The sequence below is a fragment of the Erpetoichthys calabaricus genome, chromosome 1 (genome assembly GCF_900747795.2).
Source record: "Erpetoichthys calabaricus chromosome 1, fErpCal1.3, whole genome shotgun sequence".
Taxonomy (NCBI): Eukaryota; Metazoa; Chordata; class Cladistia; order Polypteriformes; family Polypteridae; genus Erpetoichthys; species Erpetoichthys calabaricus.
The window spans coordinates 54,917,428-54,940,141 of NC_041394.2; the positions used below are offsets into that span (position 1 = coordinate 54,917,428).

Consider the following 22,714-nt stretch of genomic DNA (forward strand, 5'->3'; position numbering starts at 1 on the left):
ACAGGTGTAGTACCTTACTGAGGGCCTTACAGTGAGCCAAGGTGGGAGTTAAAAAAGTGACTGGCAAGCCTTGCCTTCAGTAGATCCATAACCACATGTTTGGCCATCACCACAATCGGTTTTGTTTTTTCTTATGAAATTCTTCCCACTTCCAGTTGCTGGACAAATACATTTACAATAGCCCCCTAGTAGACTATATAGAAAAGATATTGGCAGACACTTTTTTCCTTTTTTTTAATTCATTGGCTAATTATTGTATGGCCATTATAAGAAAAAAGTAGAAAAGAACTCACTTTCTTATTTATAGCATCTGTTTATTTAAATAAAACCTAAAGAAGTTCTTTTAATACACCTTTTGAAACATTACGTGCAGAACTTTATTGAGAATAACTTGAAATCTGTACACATGTGGAGCATTTTCTTTTTAAAAACTCTTACAGTGAATAGTAAAAGTTAAAAGTAATTTTAATGAAGTAGAGCAAAATAAAATTATATCTGCACCGGTACAGCTCTGTAAAAGGTGCCTGGTAAGCCACTTCACAACCAGAAGATATGTGTAAATTCATTATTCTTCCATCTCTGTAAGGAAGATTATGAATAAAAGACTTGGATGTTTATACGATTTTCATAGTCCTATTGCTACACATTTGTGCTCCTTTTCAGCTAGATGCCTCTATTCTTTATCAACAAAATCCCAGATTCTCTGCAATATAATGGGGGAGTAGGACTTAAAGTTACTCAACATTCTAGAAGAAATATATTTGAGTGTAGAAGGAGAAATTGCCAACATACATTGGAATGTGGTTATAAATGAGAGCTGCCTCTTCAGCTTTAGGATCTGAGAAACGATGAAAATTCTTTCTAGCTGCAAGAAGAAAAATGAAAGAGCAGTATTAAGGATCTGGACACTTGTCTCCACTAATGCTATAGAATTATAAGAAAAGCTGATAGAAGGTACCATCTTGTTCTGTTTAAATATTAAAATGCTTTTATCTCCTTCTCATCCTGTAGATTATGAATACTGTATATGCTGCCATTATAAAATACTCACATTTAACTAACTTCATTGGCCTTAATGCAAACAAACTGAACTGAAATTCTGAGTAAAGATTAACTATACAAATAAAGCCCCAAACGTTGAACAGTATTTGTTACTAAGTGGAAAAAATGCAGTTCTGTCTGCAAGTGAACTTTATAAATGCACTGTGTATGCATACATAAGGCCCAAATGACTTTGATTACTTTAAATATCAGCTAGCTAAAAGACCCTTGCATACTGTAATTAGAACTTCTGCTACTAGGGAATCCATTCGGGAGCCCGGGATTCCCGGACATTTGTCATTCCCGGGAATGAAACTGCTGTAATTCCCAGGAAAACGGGAATGGCCAAGCTCGCATATATAGCGTGTAAAAATCAATCAAGAAATAACAGAGTTATAGTTGAAAATAATTAAGGTGGCGCCATTGCTACAGCTTGCACTTCATCAGACAACAGCTTTGAACAGCATCCGCATTATCTGTGCCATGAAACTTGCCATCACAGAATGATGACAAGAAACTGGATGCATCAGTAAAAGTTGAAATGGTGGTGTTTCAGAGCAACGGCAAGCACGGGCGTTGTTTAGAACAAGTGTATCAGTATCTGATGATTGTGCCGTCTACTTCAGTTGAGGCAGACTGTGCTTTCTTAGCGGCTGGCATACTCTGCATGAAGGTGCGCTCTTGCCTGGATGACCGCACGCTGGACACGTTGTACTTTCTACGCTCTTATTACCACAACTAAAGATACATGTACTTATATGACAGCATGAACTGCTTGTAGATAAGGTTAGTCTTTTATTTGTGTCACCATATTGCAGTACTTTTATTAAAAATAAATGTCACATAAGTGTCACATGTGAGATGCCCGTGCACTGTGTCATCCCCGGGCGCCCGGGAATGAAATACGGGATTCCCGAATTCCCGGGAATGGATAAACCCGTCCAGGAATGGATTCCTTATCTGCTACCCCTTAGTTTATATTGTTAAACTTTTATTAGTATTTATTATTTTGGTCTCTCTTGATTACTGTAGATAATTTAAATATGTAAAGTATTCCAGGAAGCACTGAAGAAATGTCAGCTCAGTAACAGGAAAAGGCTTTAACCCACAGAGTCTTGACACACATCAACATTAATGCCTTTGAAATTCTCTTACTCCTGATCTTTCCTACAGATTTTTTCCCTTTTTCTTAATTGAGTAAAATGTCAAAGCTCATGAAAAGAACACTGGAAGTCTTCACTTCTCTGCCTGTGCTGCAAGGTGTAATACTTCCATTTCTGAATACAATTTTCAAATTATTACATTACCTTCATTTATAAAAAAATCTGCAAGAAGATAAGCAACCCAAATAGCATTTGGGGAGTGAGGGAAGGCAAGTTCCGTATTCCATTGAAAGGCACTGACTTCTGGATGCCACTGGACTCCATAGAAAGGATATTTCTTCCCTAAAGACAAAATTGATCAAAAGTGTACAATTTGATGCTATGCCTCAATACAAAAAAAAGCCAAGAATGACATTTTCGAATGGTGTACATCAACATACATTTTAAACAGAATTTGATGTACTTGCCAGATAATGCGTAGCACTCTTGTAATGTTCCCAACACCAAAATGTGTCAAACAGTCCAAACAATTAACATACTGAGGATGCTTATTATGCAAGAAAATAAATTAATGAAAGGGATTCATAAAAGGTAAGCAAGGTACCAAAGTAATAAGGAGAAATATCCTCCTCCCCCTTCTTCTCTGTTTGGGCCTCCCTAGCAGGCCTGGTCTACAGTATGTCTATCCAGTCAGTAACTTGTCCACTTCACCACTCACAAAAGTACCACCAGAGATAACATTTGCTTTTTCCTCCTTTCTCCTCTCTCACTCGCTTTAAGTCCTGTCCACAAACTTCCTTCTACCTATGAAACGTTTGCCTCAACTTATTTTCCAGGCTCACACTTGGTAAAGTAGTGGTGTTTATTTGGATTTATATCCTGTTCTAGAACTTCTAGAGTAATCCTTAAAACAGGATTGTGGGGCAGAGATAGAGGCTCTCGAGACCAACGTCTGGTAGCCTATGCTACCCTTATCTCATTGACCGCCCTATTTATTTAAAGGTACATGCACCATAACTATCCCCAACTTCTTCTTTTCTTTATAAATGGACACAAGGTTACATCCATACCACATAAGCGCTCTGTGCTGCAATCTGGCAATTTACACATGGTGAGGGGGGAAGCTTTGTGCCAGGCTTCTACCTAGTCCTGCTGACTGTCTTTTTCATCATTAGTGTGAGTTCTTTTTTTCCAAGCTGCATCTGGTCATGTCTGTTGCCTGTCTTCCCTGTTTCCTGTGCTCCTATCATACTGACTAGCCCAGCAACCCATTACAGTAATCCCTCGCTATATCGCGCTTCGACTTTCGCGGCTTCACTCTATCGCGGATTTTATATGTAAGCATATTTAAATATATATCGCGGATTTTTTGCTGGTTCGCGGATTTCTGCGGACAATGGGTCTTTTAATTTCTGGTACATGCTTCCTCAGTTGGTTTGCCCAGTTGATTTCATACAAGGGACGCTATTGGCAGATGGCTGAGAAGCTACCCAATCAGAGCATGTATTACGTATTAAATAAAACTCCTCAAATATATTGTGAGCAAGGGGGCTGTTCGCATCCTTAGAAGATACGGCCGCTCCTCAAAAAACACTGAAAGATTACCTTCATATTGCTCTCTTCCTTGCTGGGCTTAAATGTGGCTGTTTTGTCAAGCAATATGCTTCCTGCATGGTGCTTCGCATACTTAAAAGCTCGAACTGCACGTATTGATTTTTAATTGTTTGTTTTTCTCTGTCTCTCTCTCTCTCTGACATTCTGTGCTCCTGACGGAGGGGGTGTGAGCAGGGGGGCTGTTCGCACCACTAGACAATACGGACGCTCCTCTAAAAAAATGCTGAAAGGCTACCTTCACAATTGCTCCCTTCCTAGCAGCTGCGTTGCCCGGCTGTGCTTCGCATACTTAAAAGCTCGAAGGGCACGTATTGATTTCTGATTGTTTGCTTTCTTCTCTCTATCTGTCTGACATTATCTACTTCTGACATGCACTCCTTTGAAGAGGAAGATATGTTTGCATTCTTTTAATTGTGAGAAGGGAAACTGTCATCTCTGTCTTGTCATGAAGCACAGTTTAAACTTTTGAAAAAGAGACAAATGTTTGTTTGCAGTGTTTGAATAACGTTCCTGTCTCTCTACAACCTCCTGTGTCTCTGTGCAAATCTGTGACCCAAGCATGACAATATAAAAATAACCATATAAACATATGGTTTCTACTTCGCGGATTTTCACCTTTCGCAGTGGGGTCTGGAACGCAACCCCCGCGATAGAGGAGGGATTACTGTACAGTATAAACAATAGGACAACTGGGCGGCATCTCAAACAACCAAACCTTAGAAACAACTTCACCAGCTACTGTCCCAGGTTCAAATACTGTTAATTTTAAAGGCTATTTCTGCTTACACCACACAAAATACAATTCTGTTTCTTTTCTTCTCCATTCCTTCCTAGGCTAACGTTGTCCTTCTTCCCTCCCCACTCCAACTCACTTGGAGAAGACAAAGCGGTTCCCGTTCATACTGAACCCAGAAGTACTTCTGGTGCAACAAGATTGCTACCTAGAAGCACTTCCTGGTCAGATGGAACTTCCCTAAAACAGAGTAGCATTATCCTGGCAGCTAACCCTTGTGGCACACAATTACTCCAACAGGGCCACCCATCAGGACTACAGCTTCCACGTTGCACTGCATGTGTGGAAGTAGGAGGTCTACCAAAGGGACACTGCCACCCAACATACTGGGGGAACACATTGCTCCAGAAGGTAGTCTCCCTCTGCCCTTCCACTATGGCAGCCTCCAAACTGCAAAAGGGAATTTCAGTTATTCTAGTTGGGACGCCCAATTGTTCATTTCATCCATTTCTTCTCAGGACATCCTGGCCAGCCGGAATGGAAATCCATCCTTGTCTCCCATCAAATTATCAAATCAAATATAAAGAAGTGTGCTGAACTAAGGTTGTGACTTACATTCATTAATCAGATCATGGTATTTATAATTGCAAAATGCACTTAAACTACAGTTGTAACAAAATCTATAGTATAGCATTTAGTTACCAATGTATTTTTATTTGTGCAACAGCGGTTCAAAGTTTTAAAATAAATAAATACCTTCCATGACTGAAACAAACTCCACTCCATTCATGGCCACATTTGTAGTGAGATCCGAAAAAAACTTTACCAGCTTCTTATTTTGAAAAAAGTCCTTTGGATTAGAAGAATTATGACAGTTAGTTACAAAATTGTAATTAGAAGCATATCACTTTTTTGCACAAATGAGTCTTTATTCATCCATTTTCTAAGCACCTTATTCAGGATCATATGAGTTTATTCCAATAGCACAGGGTCCTGGGTGAAAACCAAACATGTACAGATGCCAATAAATTGCAGGACACACTTACTGACATTAGGCTGATTTAGAGTTGCCAGTTAACCTAACACACGCACACACACTCGCACACGCACACCCACACACACATAAACTGTATATGGCATGTGGGAGGAAAACAGAGCAATCTCATATATAAAGGGTTAATTATTTAAAAACCATAAGACAGAATCCATCCATCCATTTTCCAACCCACTGAATCCAAACACAGGGTCACGGGGGTCTGCTGGAGCCAATCCCAGCCAACACAGGGCACAAGGCAGGAACCAATCCCGGGCAGGGTGCCAACCCACCGCAGGACACACACAAACACACCCACACACCAAGCACACACTAGGGCCAATTTAGAATCGCCAATCCACCTAACCTGCATGTCTTTGGACTGTGGGAGGAAACCCACGCAGACATGAGGAGAACATGCAAACTTCACGCAGGGAGGACCCGGGAAGCGAACCCAGGTCCCCAGGTCTCCCAACTGCGAGGCAGCAGCGCTACCCACTGCGCCACCGTGCCGCCCATAAGTTTTAAAAATGAAAAAAAAAATCCTTCACTTTAAAAATATCAGATTTAACTGGTAAATTTAAACATTTCCTATATAGTACTAGGGTATTGTACTGTGTTAGCCAATATGGATATAGTGAGAAGTCAAGCAAAATGACTAACTAAATAGTTTACCATATAAAAGCTTTCGAGGCAACTCAGGCCCCTTCTTCAGACAAGATGTACCTCACTACAACATTTCCTATGAAAAGTTAAAATTTATTATAATGTCAAAGCACTGAAACAAAACAAAATTACTTGCACCTTGTCATTGAAAAACCTTTTCAATTTCAAAAATTGATATTCTTAAAGCAGAAATCTACATGAATAAAAAAATACCACTTAATTAGACAGTTACACAGAAAGGAATCTTGAATCCATCAAATAAGAAAATCAGAAGTTCTTACAGTGCTTACTTAAGTTAATTAACTTTATCCAAAGTGTTTCCTATATTTTGCAATAGGAACTCTAGGCCTAAGTATCAATATTCAGGAATCATTTGCTCAGATTAGATGGAAAGATCACCATTGAAGAAACTACTTAAGGCCAAGTGGTCAAACTTTCTAAAAATGGTGAAGTTATTGAGTATCTAGAACTGAAACCTTTCCATAGAGGTCACCTCCCATATTTAATGAAAATCCTTAGGGAGTTAGGCATGTTATTATATACTAAGAGGCACTATTGGGACTTCTTTATACCAACAGCAACACATCTGCATAATGCTGTGAGTGTGACAGCCAAGTCAGAACTTTTCATTCTTTTGAATTGTCTTGCTTTATAATCATTCCAATGTGTGTTGTGACCAACATGTCTGTCTATCTATCTATCTGCTCCAAATATCAAATGAAGATAGGGCACTATTGCATTATGACACACATGGTGCATTAACAAATACTCACAAAAATTTACTTAGCAGGAGCATCTTTGAGATGTGAAAACCAGACAAACGCATCTGAGCATAATGAGACACTACATAGACTACCAGAAAGTGGTCCCACATCCACTTTCCACAACTGACACCAGATCCCTGCAGCTATCCAACAGTGGTGCTAATAGCTGTGCCACTCTACAAGAGTGTACACTTTTCAAATAAGTCACTTCTGAATCCTTACAGAACAAAATGAGGAGGCATCCCTGTAAGAATTGCAAATCTTTAACTTGGCACATATATTTTCAGTTTTGGTAAAAGACTGGTGCAAATCGTGCCCAAATAGCTTGATAAGAAACAGGATTGCTTATGAAAGAAATGTAAAGAACAAAGGGATAGAATGGGAACTGAATTTAGGAAACCAAGGAGAAAATACAGTGTAGCACAGAAGTAATTTGATGCATACTGTAAACAGTCATAATCAATAGTTGTACAAGTCAAATATAAACTCCTTTTGAGTACTAGGTTAATAATACACTGTTATGGAACAAGATGGATCAACATTAATAAAACAGTGATTCCATGTAACTAAAACAAGATGATTAGTTGTGATGACTTATTTGTAACATGTTCTAGATGTGAAATTAGCTAAACTGTTGTTAGTATAGGTAACACTTCCCAGGGAGTTGAATTAAAGTAAAAGTTTATAAAGTGAAAGGTAGTTCACTTCTAGGCAAGTTCAGTTCAAAACGTTGGAAAAAAAAAGAAGAAAGATTCAAGTTATTACTATGGCTCAAACTCTAGGATAAGGGACACCTGTATGTGGTTCTTAAAATATGGGAATGTTAATGAATTACTGTTATCAAGGAGGTGATATATATTTTTCCATAACTAACTAAGCAGTCAACTATTTTTTTACAAACCAATAATCCTTTACCTGAATAACATCTAAATCTAAATTCATACTCTTGATTTAAAAGGTTAAAGCCCTCTCATATCTTTGGTAGTCATTGCTTTTGACAAATTTAAAGCATTTAATTGTAAGTTGTTACACTGCAAATGGGACACATTAAAGAAATATCCAAAATATTTATTGTGCTGCTTCTTTCTTCAGAAATGCAGTTCCTTTGAACAATACAGAACAAAGGCACTTCCTTTCAGTATCTTGTTTCTTCATTGTCCACTGGGCTCTACTGGAAAGACTTGCCTGTTTTGAGATGCCATAGTGATGGAAGTTTCCCGTCAGGGGCTCCTGGGACAAAGCCTTCATCAACTCCGGCGTAAAGGTTCTAAACATACGACTGATGTAAGCCGCTGGAGCAAACAAAGAAAAAATCAAAGGTCAGGGATATTGAAACCATGTTTTAATGTTCACCAACAGCTTCTTATCAATGTCACAAATCACAATATACAGTAAGCCTAATAAACATTTCTTAGATACTGCTACTGACTTGACGTAATTTATCTCCATTTTAAACCTACATCTGCTACTATAAATTCATCACATGACTCTATAAACAGAGGCAGGTTAAAACAGAACATTAACTGGAAATAAAATGAATCGACAACTCAACATTAGAACGCTAACTGCAAAAAAATGCACTGACTCATCTATTTATACTACTAAGTTAACTTTTCATGTAATGTTAATTTTTTCTTAATAATCCCCAAAAACACCTAACTGTTGTGTGAAATGAATATATCCAGACATTTAACACATATGAAGCAAAGTAAAACATAAAGTTCACTTTTTTTAACACAGTTAATCAAAAATTTGAAGCTCCTTATAAAGCAAAATAAGAAGCAAACATCAGATGATACAAATAATAGTACAGGCATCAAAGGAAATGAAACACAATTTATAGTTAAGGAAATATTGAAAATACAATTTAAAAAAAAAAAACTTGTGTAGTGAAAAAAATTAAATTAAAATGTATATAGTATATATCAAGGTGAAGAAATAAAGACTTATATAAAATCTCTTTACTTTGATTTAAGTCAGAAAACAACTTTCTATTGCCATCTGCAGGCACCAAATAGAAACAACCACAACATGCACTACAGTCATGAATAAAGGTACTCGGTCTCGATCCAGGGCCATTTGGGCTGCAGATTTTCCTTGCAAGTACTCTCTTAATCTGTCTGATTTATGTGTTTAATTAATGGCTTATAGCTTTAATGAAGATATGTGTAGTCTATGTAAAATAAAGACTGAAATGGCTGTGTGGATTGGTGGTACAATATCTATTCTGTCTCAAAGCACCAAAATCTTGATTATATTAGATATTAGATATTAGATTAAATTAGACACCCTACCTTTTACCATAGCAGATCAGTTTAAATACCTAGGGGTAAATATCACAAGTAAACATAAAGCTCTTTATCAACAAAATTTTGCCATCTGTATGGAAAAATTTAAGCAAGACTTGCATAGATGGTCAACCCTTCATCTCACTCTAGCCAGAAGAATTAATATTGTTAAGATGAATATCCTTCCTAAACTTCTCTTTTTATTTCAAAACATTCCAATATATATCAATAAATCGTTTTTTAAACAGTTAGATTCAACAATAACCTCATTCATTTGGAACTAAAAACACCCACGTATCCGAAGAGCGACCCTACAAAGACCTCAGGCAGAAGGTGGCATAGCTTTACCTAATTTTCAATTTTATTACTGGGCAGCAAACATACAAGCCATAAAAACCTCGACACAAATAAATGAACATACACAGGCTTGGTCCGCAATAGAAGTAAAATCCTGTAGTACTTCTTTATACTCCTTGCTCTGCTCTACAATAAATGCAAGTTATCGCAAATATACTAATAACCCAATTGTGCTTTACTCACTCAGAATATGGAACCAAATTAGAAAGCATTTTAAGATGGAAAATCTTTTATCAGTGGCACCTCTGCAAGAGAACCACCTGTTTCAACCTTCGCAAGTATATCCAGTTTTTAATACCTGGAAAAGTTTTGGGATTAAAATGCTCAGAGATCTTTATATAGACAACATATTTACATCTTTTGAACAATTACGTTCAAAATTCAACCTCCCAGCTACACATTTCTTTTACTATCTTCAAATTAGAAATTTTGTTAAACAGAAATTGCCCGATTTCCCCCACCTTGCACCCTCCACAATGCTGGAAAAAATACTGCTCAATTTCGAGGAATTAAACACTATTTCCGCATTATAGAGGACATTGGGAAGAAGATCTCTTAATCAATATATCAGAAAAGGAGTGGAAGGTAGCAAAGCAGACAATTCACTCGAGTTCTATATGCGCAAAGCATAGAATTATTCAACTAAAAATTATATATCGAGCTCATCTGTCTCGCTTAAAACTGTCCAAAATGTTTCCAGGGCAGGATCCAACCTGCGAACGCTGCAACCAAGCTCCTGCCTCACTGGGTCACATGTTCTGGGCCTGCACCAAGCTAACATCATTTTGGACAAAAATTTTTAAGTGCCTTTCAGACAGCCTTGGGGTCACAATCCCTCCTAACCCATTAACAGCTGTGTTCGGTGTTCTTCCAGATGGATTTGAATTGGAGAAGGACAAGCAAACGGTGATTGCATTCACTACACTTTTAGCACGCAGACTTATTTTGTTAAATTGGAAGAATCCTAACTCTCCTCTGATAAGTCAGTGGGAAACCGATGTTTTATATTATTTGAAATTGGAAAAAATCAAATTCTCAGAGGATCTGTACAAAATTTTTTCAAAACCTGGCAGGATTTAATCAATACTATTTTAGAATAAGAGAAATAACTATTACTGCATTTAATTCCCTTCTCCATCTCTTATTTACATAGATATATTTCTCCCTTTCTTTTGTTTAATGTTGCCTTATTAAAAAGCCCTAAGCAATTTTCCTTTAGCTAAGCTCTCCTTCTCAGGGGTGGGGTTTGATTTGTCTTCAATTTTGTTGGGTTATAAATTGATCTGTTTGTATGGAATGATTACAATGAAAATTAATAAAATAAAAATATAAAAAAAGAATGTTATAAAAAAAAAAAAAAAAAAAAAAAAAAAGCAACAAAATCTTGGATTCAAATCCAATTTTGGGAAGCATCCATATGGATTTGGAACATTTCTTTTCATATCTAAATTTTCTTCCTAAATATTCTAGATTTCTAACACCCAAAGACATGTGGGTTACACAGACTGACCACTTTACTGTGACCCTTTGTGACTCAGTGTGTCCTACAATGGACTGCCTCCCCAGTCCAGGATAGGTTCTTGCCTTGGCACTCAGTGCTGTTAGGGTAGGCTTGGTGCATCTGAGACCGTTTGTTAGAATAAGTAAATTCACTTAAAGAATCAAGGAAACATTACTGCTAATTTCACTCTGTAACATAAGACTGTACTTTTTTTACTTCAGGACTGTAATCAGAAGGCAGGAAACCACCCCTGTAGAGAAAAAGACCCAGGAACAAGTGCATAATCCATGTAGAAACTGGCCAGTCTAGAAATTAAATCTACCACCTTACAGTAATGATGTAATAGATGCCACTGATTAGATGTATTTTACTTTAATTTCATTAGTATAAAGTCAGAATTTTACATCAGATGCATTTTTAGGACTTGCATTAGAGGCACAGAGGCACAGAAGATTGCTCTTTATTTACAAACTAGGGGGCTCTGCCCCCTGCTCGCTTCGCTCGCCAACCCCTGGTCTTGGGTAACCCGCAATAGATTTGAAAGAGATTATTGTCTGTCTTGGTAATTGTTACATATGTATCATGTTCACCGTCACGACATCTGTAGGTCTATGTAATATATGTAAATGACAATAGCAGTTTAATTGTTATGTTATGTAAGTACAGAATGTCTTTGAGTTTGCGCAGATCTATGTATGAGATATATTGGAGTGTAAAGGTGTAGATGACGCACAAAGGATATCTTCATACACCACATTTGTAGTAAAGATGGCGTGTTGTCCTTGAATGAGTTTTCCTTGGTATGGAGTTATTATAATCTTGACGATAACGTCACATGCATGACGAACTCTTGAGAAGGCTACATAAAGTTGTCCATGTCTAAACACAGGCTCACAGAGGTAAAGGCCGACTCTGTCCATGGTCTGTCCTTGGGATTTGTTGATTAGGTATACGTTGTTTACTGTTAGTAATATGGATAATTGCACTTACTGTTAAAATTACCTATTTCCGTTAGTTGAACTCTTTTGGGGCGGGACGCGGAAGCCTCTTCTGTTTGTGTTTTCTGTGAGTACTTATAGTGTTGTATTACTGTAATGTGATTTACATATGCTGTGGAGTCCGGATCTTCAGGTCTTCTGTACTATCTCAGGTTTTTGCTTGTGGTGCTTTAGAAGCGTGTTGTAGGCGCATGCACCTTCCGCACTACGTCGGGTTTGACTATGCTGTGTAGTGTGGACGTGTAGGGTTTTGTACTCTCTTAAGAAGGCTACATAAAGTTGGTTAAGACTGTGTTGTGGTAATCCGGCCGGGTTAATGGTGTTTCTCGTTTTGGAGCCGTGACCGTGACTCCATTAGTTATACATTGTTTACTGTTAGTAATATGGATAATTGCACGTACTGTTAAAATTACTTATTTCCGTTAGTTGAGCCCTTTTGTTTCTGAGCCGTGGCTCCTTTGCTTGCGGTGTATAGGCGCATGCGCCCTCTGTACTATGTCAGGTTTGATTATGCTGTGTTTTGTGGACGTTTGGGGCCTCCGTACTTTCTCTGGTTTGACTGTGGGGCGGGACGCCGAAGCCTCTTCTGTTTGTGTTTTCTGTGAGTACTTATAATATTGTCTTAGTGTAATGTGATTCACATATGCTGTGGAGTCCGGATCTTTGGGGCTTCTGTACTATCTCGGGTTTTTGCTTGCGGTGCTTTCGAAGCGTGTTGTAGGCGCCTGCACCTTCCATACTATGTCGGGTGTGACTATGCTGTGTAGTGTGGACGTGTGTCAGTCGAGCTCTTTCTTTTTGGAGCCATGCCTGCTTTGCTAGCGGCATTTCAGACGTGCGTTGTAGGCGCCTGCGTTCATTGATTCTATCCAGGCGGGCTCGTGGTTTACCATTCTTGGTTAGCCTGTGTTTTCTGTGGTTGTACTGTCAATATTGTATTACTGTAATGTGCTTAATATTGTATTACTGTAATGTGATTCACATATGTTGTGGAGTCCGGATCTGTGGGGTTTCTATACTATCTCGTGTTTATGCTTGCGGTGTGTTAGAAGCGCGTGGACCATGCTGTGTAGTGTGGACGTTTAGTTCAGAAGCGCGTTGTAGGCACCTGCGCCTTTCGTACTTTCCCGCGCCTTCCGTACTATCTTTGTGGACCTGTGGGGCCTCTGTAGCCTCTTCCGTTTGACTCTGGGGTGCAGTGCAGAATCCTCTTTTTTGTGTGGCTGTGTCGTTAGTCGTTAGTTATGGGCGCATTGTTGCTTCATTTCTTATTCACGTTAGTTGAGCTCTTTCGTTTTTGGGCCGTGACTCCTTCGTTCGCGGTGGATCAAACTTCGCTTGCGGTTTATGAGACGCGCGCTGTAGGCGCCTGCGCACTGTGTCTGCTGGTTCCATCGCCATGTACCTGCATCTGTGCCTTCCGGTTTACCATTCTCGGATAGTAATATGGATAATTGCAAAGAAGTCAGAAACTACATTGCAAACCCTAGGATTAAATAACCTAGAAGCAAAAAAAAAAAAAAGAACTTTCATATGACTGTTGCTGTAGCAGATTGGCTTCTTCCGATGGTGTCCGATGTCACTCCTTTCAACAAGCATATTATGAGACTCAGAGTACGGCACTCCCTGGGTGTGTTGTCTGTTGTCTCAGTGTATGCTCCGACCACAGTGAGTGATGTCTTGGTGAGGGAGACATTTTATTCGCAGCTTCGCCCGGTGGTTGATGGGTGCCCACGAGGTTACACTCCTCTGGTCATGGGTGACTTCAATGCAGCCACTGGCACTGACAGGTCTGGCTATGAGGATTGTCTCGGTCTCCATGGGTCTGGTGACTGTGGTGAAAGTGGCTACATGTTCCTTGACTTTGCAAAAGGTCAGGGGCTGCGAATCACCGGATCCTGGTTCTAGTGCCCTGAACCACATCGTTGGACTTGGTACTCCAATACTGCTGGTGCGGTGAAGGAGATTGATCACATCCTCTTCGGCAGACAATGGAGGCTCTTGCAAAACTGCAGGGTCTACAGAAGTGCCCAATTTGTGAATTCTGACGACAGACGTGTTGTTGCTACTCTTAGGATCCAGCTTAGGTCCAGTAGGTTACCACCTACTAGGAAAATGAGCCTGGACTTGGCCAGACTCCAAGACCAGGTTGTTTCTAATGAGTTTGCACGCAGTTTGTGTGAAGAACTTTCAGATTTGGGTACGACTGTCGATCCTAATGTGATGTGGGAGACCTTCCGTGACAAGACCCTGAAGGTTGCTGAGGGTTGTGTTGGTGTTACCGGTGTTCCCAGAAGGAGGTGTTTCATCTCGCAGGGCACCCTGCATATCATCGAGTGGAGTCGCAGCACACAGCTCAATGGCAACTCTGGTCCATACCGGGAACTGAGAAGGACGGCTGCGAGGGCTGAGGACATATAAAGAGGCGTTTGTTAGAGGAATCTGTGAGAAAGTGACGCACCATCTGTGGTCTAGCGACCCACGTCCTGCTTACAGAGGAATCGAAGAATTACGCACATCTGAATCTGTTCCTCTGAGAGTCGCAGTCAGGGCAGCTGATGGAACGGTCCTTATGGATGACACTGCAGTTGTGACCCACTGGGCTTGCTACTTTGAGCAGTTGTTCAAAGCTGATCCTCCGGCTAGGACGTTGGATATCTCTGGGTCCACGGTTCTTGAGGGTGATCCTCCAATTAGCTGTGAACCACCCAATCTCACTGAGATTGCTGAGGGGGGAAAAGGCTGCAGGGATCTGTGGTATCCGGTATGAACTTCTCCAAACTGGTGGTAAGGCTGTCCTCCTGGCATTGCAAGCAATCTTTGCTTCCATTTGGGAGACTGGCATCATCCCAACTGACTGGAAAACGGGACTTGTCGTCCCTATCTGGAAAGGGAACGGTGATTGCCTGGATTGCAGCAACTACAGGGGGATAACACTGCTCTCTGTGCTGGTGCCGTGATTACTTGCTCACCTACCAGCAACCGGAACAGTCTGGTTTTATGCCTAAGAAGTCTACCATCAACCGCATCCTGGCACTAAGGGTTCTCATGGAGCACAAGCGCGAATATCAGCGGAGTTTCTTTGCAGCCTTTGTCGATTTTCACAAAGCATTCGACTCAGTTGATCAAGCTGCCCTGTGGGACATCCTGAGGGTTTGCAGGATCCCTTTGAGGTTGCTGGATATCATGGCTGGCCTGTACACTGGTACTGTGAGTGCTGTGCAGAGTGGAGGCAGGACCTCTGCATTTTTCCCGGTTGATTCTGGGGTTCGTCGGGGTGTATTCTTGCTCCTACTCTGTTCAATGCTTGTATGGACTAGGTCGTGGGGTCCAGCGGCTGTGGGGCATCTGTTGGTGAAGAAAGATTCACGGATCTTGACTTTGCTGACAATGCTGTGATCTTTGTTGAGTCAATGGAGGCTCTGATTGGGGCACTCGAGAGACTGAGTGAAGAGTCTGAGTGTCTGGGCTTGAGAGTGTCCTGGATAAAAACCAAGATCCAGGCCTTTAATGACCTCTTGGGCACAGCTATCAGCAGTGTGTCTGTTTGCGGAGAGAATGTTGACCTTGTTGAGAGGTTTACTTACCTTGGCAGTGACATTTATCTCTCTGGTGACTCTTTCTGTGATGTCAGTAGACGGATTGGGAGAGCATGGGGGGTCATGAGGTTGCTGGAAATGGGTGTGTGGCGCTCCTGATATCTATGCAAAAGGACGAAGGTCCAAGTCCTTAGAGTCCTGGTGCTTCCAGTCTTGTTATATGGTTGCAAGACATGGACGCTATTCAGTGACCGGAGACGAAGACTGGACTCCTTTGGTACTGTGTCTCTCTGGAAAATCCTTGGGTACCGTTGAGGCACATTACCTGCATTGTGAGGGAGCGTCAGTTACGGCACTACAGCCATTTGGCGTGATCCAGCTCGTAAGATCATCATTGTTGGGGACCCGAGTGGCTGGACCAGGCCAAGGGGTTGCCCAACGTAACACCTGGCTATGGCAGATAGATGGTCATTTCCGGAGGGTGGGACTGGACCGCCTGTCTGCCTGGGGGGTTGCAAACCGGGATCCTGAGTCGTTTCGTCATGTAGTGGGTGCGGCAATGCACTGTACCAGTGCTTGCTCCTCAACTTGACTTAACTTATCTATGACTCAAAAATTAATTTCATGGCATGCTTACACATAAGTGAGAAGATTGAAATGGACAAGAAAAGAGGTAACCAATAATACAAAGGCTTGGGGGGCTGTAAAGAATAAAGGAATGAAAAAGACACTAAAGTAGAATATACTTTTAAATCTTCAACTTTTTCAAAATATTTTCAATGGTTTCATAAAAAATTATAAAAATAGTGTAACCCAATCCTGATAATGTGAAGGTAGTGTTTATTCATATTTCCTTAAACCCACTGTAACTTTACAGTATGCAGCCGTATTATTAGAATGGTCCAGCAATAGTATTATTAACTGAAATTATTATTATGCAATAGAAGGAAATGTTCCATTGCCTTCCAGACAGCTTGCATTAGGGTGTAAGAGAAATGCCCTCACATCTCCTTTAAAATTCTGGTGTAGTGCTTCTGTAATATAAGAGAATAGTTCTAACTGCTACTCTGTTAGAGTTTGCTTCTGTGAAATTTGTAACCAATTACATGACAACTTGTAATCGTTTGTTAAATCAACATACATGCTAAAGCCAAAACAAAACTGTTGTTAATTCTGACAGGCCTGTTTCCTTATCTGTTCACTCTGTACACTTCAGGCTATAAGTATAACATTGGGTCATGTCACTTGCAAAAAATCTGTGAAGATTCTGCACTGGGGTTGCGTGGTATACCAGTACTGGATAAGTACTGGAAAACCCAAAATTTAAAATGGTATGCTACCAGCATTTCAGGATTTTCGGTACCAGTCAATTTTACTCTCTAACCTTCTCACTGACACTCGGTGGAGTTGCTGGGGAAAACATGCTTTATACAACCATAAGTTTCAATGCGTTTGAGACTTCTTGAGGGACAACTCCCCTTTCCCATTGATTGATTCAATGTGTTAAGAGACTACTTCATGGGGGACCCCCACCTTGCTTCAATGCAATGGGGACCCCCCCCCCATTGTTTTGATTCAATATCAAGACTTCCAAGGGACTCCCTATTGCATTGACTCACATTGTATGCTATCTAGAGGGCAGTGGTGTGCACCAGGTAGGCAGAACCGTTTTGATACTGGTACTGAGGTCCAAATGCTGGTATTGATATCAAATTCAAAATTGTATTACCAATCTAACACTATTCTGCACTAATAGGATGTACTGATAAATGTGATGAGACAGAGATTAGGAGTCATGTGAAGAACATTGATTTTTTTTGGTGCTGAAGAATTGTCTGCAACTTAAATTCAGCAAAACCAAAGAACCAGTTATTGACTTTTGCCACACCAAAGAGACCACATGTCTGTTCACTATTCAGTGAGTGGATGTGAAGGTGATGCACTGCTAGAACAACTTGGGGATCCATATCAACGACAGGCTTGACTGGTCTTTTAACAAAGAGCAACTACTACAGTAATCCCTCCTCTATCGCGGGGTTGCGTTCCAGACCCCCCATGAAAGGTGAAAATCCGCGAAGTAGAAACCATATGTTTATATGGTTATTTTTATATTGTCATGCTTGGGTCACAGATTTGCACAGAAACACAGGAGGTTGTAGAGAGACAGGAACTTTATTCAAACACTGCAAACAAACATTTGTCTCTTTTTCAAAAGTTTAAACTGTGCTCCATGACAAGACAGAGATGACAGTTCTGTCTCACAATTAAAAGAATGCAAACATATCTTCCTCTTCAAAGGAGTGCACGTCAGGAGCAGAGAATGTCAGAGAGAGAGAGAAAAAAGCAAACAAAAATCAATAGGGCTGTTTGGCTTTTAAGTATGTGAAGCACCACCAGACAAAGCAGCTGCAAGGATGTACAATGTAAACCTTTATACCAATGGCAATACGCATTTATAATGCTTCATTGTGAGTGTGACTGCTCTTTGCTTGATTAGCTAAGTCTGGGTCGGTCTTGTCTTTTCATCAATCTGGTGTATTTATTTTCATAATATGATATTTATTTATTTAACTACTGTAATCTATCTATCTGCTCCAAAAATCAACTGAAGATGGGGCACTATTGCATCACAATAGGAGGTAATGCATACTTTTTTATTTCTGTCTTGCCACAGGTTGATGAATATGAAGGATAAGGGTATTGTAACATGAACATCCTGGGATATGGGGAGTTCACATAAGCATATACAAAAAGGCTTTGTCCCTGACAAAACAAACAAAAATTACGGTGAAAGTTGTCTAAGAATCCATTGATAATATTCTGATCAAGATTACAGACAGTGCATGGGTACTTGAAAAATCTGAGAGACATACTGAGAATAACCGTGCAAGAAATGAAGACTCCATCTCATGTCCAGGTTCTAGAGAGCTTTGTGTCTATTATTTCAGTAGAGCGGGCACATCAAGAGTTTTAGAGATTTACTACCTTTAAATTGGGATTCAAGCTGTCATGAGCGTATGGTAGGCCGGGGGTAACCTGGAGACCTGATCTAATTGAGGAATATTACGACCGGCTCCCTAAGTACTCTTGTGGCTGCTGGTTTTTGTTGCAAAAACTTTAGACGTCAAATCCTGCAGTTAATTGAATTGCTTACCCAGTTACATGACCTAGTCTTTGTTTACTTGTGAAGTCTAAAATGCACAAAAGTGTATGCTTTACTTCTCTAAAAGAGGTATGCAGAAAACCAATACACTATCTTCCATTTTTAGTGTAATTTTAATTTCCTCATTTAGTTATTACCCTTTAATTGTTTTAGAAAAGGAAGTCAATTAATAATGGAAATCAGTAAATAATACCAATGTTTAAGACCAAACATATTTCATTGTCACTGGGGGTGCTCTTCCTCTACTGAGCCATTTTCAAAAGCTAAAACAAATGACAGAACCAAAGTTTCATGAATACTTTTAGGAAATACTCCTTTTAGATAACATTTATACTGCAGACAATAAAGCAATAAAGCCTTTGTAGCTTCATATTTCTAGTTATATACTGGAAGGAAAACCAAACTACCTAATTAAAAATGAACTGTAAGAGTAAAAGTATAAAAGACCTGTTTACAGCAATAATCTGCCAATCTTAAGAGGTGAGAGTCAAATGAAACATACTCTGTTTTATTGTATAGTAGATGTCTGATAAGCAAGTAAGCTACCTTCTTAGTTTCTTGGATACTATAAGATAAGTTTGCATAAGACAGACACATGCTTTCTCTTATTGTCTCATTTTGCAGTTATTATTTCAAGTAGTATCAACACAGATAAGAAAATAACTCCAAAAAAGCAAGTGAAATTGAGAACTATTGTATGAACCCATAAAGGTGTTCTAGGCAAGGTCAGGGCCTACTTTCTGAAATGTTGTTTAGTCTTTTCATTTGGTCTGCAGTTTCTATGGAAGGGCAATGCTGGGGAATGAAACAATGCTGGTCTTGCAATTTCAAGAACCAATCAAATGTCAGATTGTATATAAACAAAGTGGAAAGTGCAAAGTGGAAAGCTAGAGGCCTGCTGGTGACAAAATAGATTAGTAATAAGTAGCAGTTTAAAATTATATCAAAAATCAGGATATTACGGATACAGGGAAAGTTTAGCATACCCTATTAACTATTTCAGTAAAGGACCAGTAAATGACAGCAAGTACTGGGCTAAACCAAAAACTGTACTGAGAGATAAGCATCAAGTTTAAAATTATGAATCGATGAAAAATGATCAAACAAGATCTGTCAGAATTTTATTTGTTTCCTTAATTGAACAACCTGAAAACAATATTTGTTTCTTTTAAAATTAATCCAAAATCATGGATCTCAAATTAGTATCCACTATTTTAAATAGCCACTGTGTGATGACATTACACTACACAGCCACATCATTGCTCAAAACAAAATGGCAGCACCCATCAGAAAATGATCCAGAATAATCATGAAATGGATGAAAAAAAAACAAGCCACAAAGTGGAGACATGATGACATCACATAAAAATAACAATAATATGTAAAAAATAATATAAGCATATAAAAAAAACATTCATTGCAAGAAAGACAGCTAGAATGGAACAAAAAGATTCCAAATCCAACTTACAACACGGAGGTACAATGTGGACTTGAGCCTTTAAAGGGCGATATAACCTGGTAGCCTCTACATATTTTAATATATCTTGAAATTAATTAAATTCATCCTGCCTTGACTCAGAAGTATATGGGAGGTGTTTTCTGCAAAAAAGGAAATGAGAATTAAAATCATAAAATGAAAATGCAATCCCTCTTTTGTAATTTCATTTTCAAAGTCTACATGTAATAATGCTGCAAAAATGAAATATAAAATGAAAGAAAAGCATGAGCAGCAATGACACTGCAAAAATGAAAAGTAAAATGCAAATAAGCACTGGTGCCACCTGCTGCTCTTTGAATTTTCATTTTCCACTTTGCATTTTCTTTTTCAAGCTCTTAACGTGCAAATAGCATGGGTCAATGGGCGGGGCTGGGTCAATGAGCAGCAGGTGGCGCCAGTGCTTATTTATGTTTTACTTTTCATTTTTGCAGCTTCATTGCTGTTCAGGCTAAAATGAAATTGGGAATGTTGTTCTTTCATTTTATTTTTAATTTTTGCAAAATTCTTGCACGTACACATTGAAAATGAAATTGCAAATGGTGTTATTTCATTTTATTTGTAATTTTTGCAGCAATCTTCAGTGTAGACTTTGAAAATGAAATTGCAAAACAGAGAGTGCATTTGTGGGTAACCGATGTTTTATACTATTTGAAATTGGAAAAAATCAAATATTCAGTTAGAGGATCTGTACAGAATTTTTTTAAAACCTGGCAGAATATAATCAATAAAATTTTGGAATAAGCTCTTAAAGCACAGAGGAAGTAATTATCTCTGTGTTTCTTTTTCCTCTCCATTCATCTCTACTGGCCTATTAAATTCATCAATTTAAGTTTTACCCCGTAGGCCATGCTCTCTCTCTCAGGGGTGGGGGTCGACTTGTTTTTCAATCCTATTTTTTGTAAAAATGGATTGATTTTGTATGATTACAATAAAATAAATAAAATTAAAAAAAATAAAAAACAGACTGCATTTTCATTTTATGATTTTAATTTTCATTTCCTTTTTTGCAGAAAATACCTCCCATAAGAAGTGACATCTAAATTTCTAAATAAGCGAATAAATGGCTTCTCCTAATTATAGATCAGAAGATTTAGAGGTGGATTAAGAATCAAGAAATAATTACCTGCTACAGAGGAAAGAACTCTGAACTAAGTTTGGTGGAGGTGAGTAAGCAGATAAACCTTCTCAGAAGTTAGACAGGTACACTGTAAACTGCACAAGGAACAAACATGTTTACTGTTTTCTTTGGTGTTAGAAACAAATTCCTCTTTTTTCGTTCTTTGTATATGTGTTGATAGAAAAATAAGAGATTCCGAAATACTGTAAATATATAAATTGTTGGTATTTTTTTTCAAACTCAAGGATGGCACAAGCAGATGATACTACTGTACTGCAAAACTGCTAAGGACTCTTAGTTTCTTTGGTGGTATTATACTTTTCATCCTTACCTTGAGAAAAATTGAGAGGCACTGATTTGTTTTCCATTGGAGTATAAGTCAGTAGGTTTTCACCTGCTACAAGTACAGTCAAAAGTTGAAAACCAAGGCAAGTTCCCCAAATTGGGAAATAGTCCCCTTTGTCATTGGCCTGGGGAGCATAAGACAAATAAAACCATTACCATTAGAAAATCAGGAAGTTACAGCAACCAGCTCCAACCTTCATCTAGAGTGACATTATAAACACATCAATCAGATTAAATAGTCCTTCAAATAGTCCTCCTGAAATGCACCAGGGCTTTACAGCTGTGGAGACCAATTGAATTAGATAACAAAGGTCATTAAGTTTAGCACTTTGAACTCAGATTCTAACAGTATATCACAGGGTATGAGCTTGTCCCCCATGAAGATTTGCCCTTTCGTCATTTCCACTGGAAAACTATTAAATTTAGAGTATTTTAACTTACCTACCAAACAGGCAATTTTACTTCTAAAATAATCTCTTTTGGCAAAATAAATAAAGCTTTTTATCACCTTCCGTCAAGCATTTTAAAAAAGTTATCCAACTTGCTTTCTATCATTAAGCAACAGCTTTCACAAATATATCTGGAGAATTCATATAATTATAATGTTATCATTGATTTTGAATCTGCAGGATAAGAACATAATTAGGGAAAGTAAGGAATTTAATTATGCAAGAAGTTCAATAAAACGAAGGATTTAGTTTCATTAGACCAGATAACATGAAACCTTTCAAATGCTACAGCTACCCAAAACCACTGATGAGAATCAGTGCTTTAATTAGTACTATCAGAGAAGATAATTTAAATGGGAATGTTAAAGCATTATTTACATTTACTGTTCTTCATTATGTAAAGCACTTTGAGCTACTTTTTTGTATGAAAATGTGCTATACAAATAAATATTATTATTATTATTATTACATGGGCTTAGTTGTGTGTAGTTATGATACTTTTTTC

At 38.8% G+C, this 22,714-nt stretch overlaps 1 protein-coding gene across 1 annotated transcript in view; it reads right to left on the minus strand.

The window, feature by feature from the left end:
• Window positions 1-293: 293 nt before the first annotated feature.
• Window positions 294-22,714, minus strand: part of LOC114650217 (gamma-glutamyl hydrolase) — a 33,914-nt gene continuing 11,493 nt past the window's right edge. Inside the window, exons 5-9 of the mRNA XM_028799719.2 lie at window positions 21,747-21,885; window positions 8,140-8,246; window positions 5,248-5,341; window positions 2,349-2,486; window positions 294-865 (exon numbers count right to left, since the gene is read on the minus strand). Of these exons, the coding sequence (XP_028655552.1) occupies window positions 747-865; window positions 2,349-2,486; window positions 5,248-5,341; window positions 8,140-8,246; window positions 21,747-21,885 (597 nt within the window). The 3' untranslated portion in view covers window positions 294-746. The remainder of the gene's footprint in view (window positions 866-2,348; window positions 2,487-5,247; window positions 5,342-8,139; window positions 8,247-21,746; window positions 21,886-22,714) is intronic.